The 2,884-nt window shown below is 48.0% G+C and overlaps 1 protein-coding gene across 1 annotated transcript; it reads right to left on the reverse strand.

Moving 5' to 3' along the window:
- Positions 1-453: 453 nt before the first annotated feature.
- On the reverse strand, positions 454-1,080 carry LOC141092488 (histone H1-like). Its single transcript, XM_073578701.1, has one exon. It carries the CDS (start codon positions 1,078-1,080, stop codon positions 454-456), a length of 627 nt encoding a protein of 208 aa, XP_073434802.1.
- Between the last annotated feature and the right edge of the window lie 1,804 nt (positions 1,081-2,884).

Raw genomic sequence — 2,884 nt, forward strand, 5'->3', positions numbered from 1 at the left:
GAAAAGCGGACAGCTCTCTAAGGTGTAGGTCTGGAAAAATGGAAAATCTCCTCGGCTTGTTTTTCCAGAGTTACACACAGATCGCTTCTATTTGCCCATGATACCAGCCGGTACATGGTAGTGTGTGAGGAGCGTACACCGCTATACGGTGTGTGAAAAAAAGAACGCTCGGTAACTCACCAGAACAAAATAATAGAAAACAAGGGCGGGGGCGCAGACATAGGGCTTCACCTGGTATAAATCAAATAAAATATAAAAGTACTCTGGAGTACTCACCCTTTATGGGTTGTGTTCAGACACAACCACTCTCAACGTTTGTTGCAGTCATATAGCTGCTGCAGAGCTCGTGCAGGTGGACAGCGTCCACTAGGTATCATAAGTTGAGGATCCAAGAAAAGCACTTCTGAGCATCTGAGTACTGTAACCTGTAGCATGTGGACAGAGCGGCTCCTCTTATTTCTTGGCCGCGGGCTTCTTGGCTTTAGCCGCCTTCTTAGCAGCTTTGGGTTTGGCCGCCTTTTTAGCCGGACTCTTCGTCACCTTCTTAGGCTTGGGAGCGGCTTTCGGCTTTTTCGGGCTCTTGGCCGCTTTCTTGGCAGCTGCGGGCTTCTTGGCCTTTTTCGGGCTCTTCTTGGCCACGGTCGGAACCTTCTTGGGCTTCTTCGGAGATTTCGCGGCTTTCTTGGCAGCAGCGGGTTTCTTGGGCTTGGCTGCAGCTGCTGATTTCTTCTTGGCCACTTTGGTCTCTGGCTTCTTGTTGAGCTTGAAGGACCCGGAGGCGCCGCTGCGCTTCACCTGGAGGAGGGCGCCCTTGGTGACCAGAGACCTGACGGCCAGCTTCAGGCGGCTGTTGTTCTTCTCTACATCGTACCCTCCGGCAGACAGCGCCTTCTTCAGGGCGGCCAGAGACACCCCACTGCGCTCCTTAGAGGCTGACACGGCTTTCACGATCAGCTCGGAGACGCTGGGACCGGAGGATTTCTTGCTGCTCTTGGTGGCGGATTTCTTCGGCTGCTTCTTGGATTTGGTGGCCAGTTCTGCTGGAGGGGAAGCGGCGGCGGCTGGCGCGGTCTCTGCCATCCTATGCTGCGGAGCCAAAACACAAAAATCTCCCGATAGAAAAAACAGCTGGGGGAGAGTGAAGCTGCTAGCTGCCTGCCAACTTTCCTACAACTTGTACCCATTTCCAGAATGCAGATGATCCCGGGATAGGAAAGCTGGTGGAGTGTGCGGTGCTGGAGATGTTCTGGAGATCTTGTGGTCCAGGTGGAGCTGAAGGGGTGAGCTGGGCAGGTTTGGACTGACTGTTGGCATGTCCCCTGATGTCCCTGTCTTGTTGCACCCATGCCCTCCCCCCCAGCAGTGCTGGAAGCACCCTTTATGGAAAGTTGTACATTTAACTTTGCTAAGCTGTGACTGTTCAGTCTTTATAGCTACAAGCTGAGTGTAATCATGGCCACTGCACTCTGTAAACCTACTCTTATGATTTCAAGGGACGATTTATTATTCTGGAATCATCCGCAATTTCTCATGGACTCCCCTTCTTGGAGCATGATTGCTAATTCAACAATTGAGCACATAAAATCCATTACTTCTGTGAAACCTGTGGAGGTGTACTGCAAGAGAGGTAGGAGAGGAGGAGTCCTGGCACGCCTTCGGAGGAGAGGGTTCAGAACAGCTCTTCCTTCACTTCACTTGGCTAATGTCCGTTCCTTATCTAACAAAATGGAGGAACTGAACTTACTTTGTAACATGAGATCTGATATGGCCAATTCAGCTGCTCTTTGTTTTATTGAGACCTGGTTGAATGAGACCATCCCTGATTGTAGTCTGGATCTACCTGGTTTTGTTATCTACAGAGCTGACCGTGATTGTGTAGCTTCAGGTAAACAAAGGGGGGGTGGGGTATGTCTCTACATCAACACTAGCTGGTGCTGTGATGTTAACATACTGGGAAAAGGTTGCTCTCCAGATCTAGAGTACCTTGCACTCAATTGTAGACCATTTTACTCTCCAAGAGAGTTTTCATCTATGGTTCTGGTTGCAGTATATATTCCCCCCCAAGCATCTGTTAAAGCTGCTATTGGTGAATTAGCTGCAAAATATCAGAATGGGAGAAAGGATCTCCAGAAGCATTTGTGATCGTAATGGGGGACTTTAACAAAGGAAAACTCAACCTGGATCTCCCCAAATTTACTCAACATATAAACTGCTTCACGAGAGAGAACAATACGCTTGATCACTGCTATACAGTCATAAAAGGGGCCTACAGGGCAGTGAGGAGAGCAGCAGTGGGCTTTTCAGATCATTGTCTAATTCATTTAATTCCAGCCTACAGGCAAAGGTTGAAAACATCCAAACCTACAGTTTATACAAAGAAGACATGGTCTGAGGAGGCAAAATTGCAACTACAAGCATGCTTTGAATGCACGGACTGGGAGGTATTCCAGGAAACATGCTCGGGTCTGGATGAATGGGTTGATGCAGTGTCCTCATATATCCGTTTTTGTGAAGACACGTTTATTCCATCCAAATCTGTCCACTTTCGGGGAAACAACAAGCCGTGGTTTACAAATAAAGTCAGGTTGATCCGTAAGAGAAAAGAGGAGGCTTATAAAGCAGGCGATATTACTGAATTCAAGAAACTTAGGAACTCGCTATCTAAAGAGATCAAGTTAGCCAAACACGAGTATGCAAAGATTCTGGAGGAAAGGTTCTCATCAAAAGATAATAGATCTACATGGAGAGGATTAAGAGAGGTCACCAATTATAAAAGCCACCCCACTATAGTGAACCCCAGCAGAAGTCTGGCAGCAGAGTTAAATGAATTCTACTGCAGATTTGAGGCAAGCTCTACACACAGTGGCTATTCATCTCTATGCTC

This window comes from Dendrobates tinctorius, unplaced genomic scaffold (genome assembly GCF_039654945.1).
Source record: "Dendrobates tinctorius isolate UK_male_01 unplaced genomic scaffold, ASM3965494v1 ptg000003l, whole genome shotgun sequence".
Taxonomy (NCBI): Eukaryota; Metazoa; Chordata; class Amphibia; order Anura; family Dendrobatidae; genus Dendrobates; species Dendrobates tinctorius.

Excerpts from the sequence above, each read along its gene's own strand:
- LOC141092488 (XM_073578701.1), bottom strand. The coding sequence starts at position 1,080 with ATGGCAGAGACCGCGCCAGCCGCCGCCGCTTCCCCTCCAGCAGAACTG.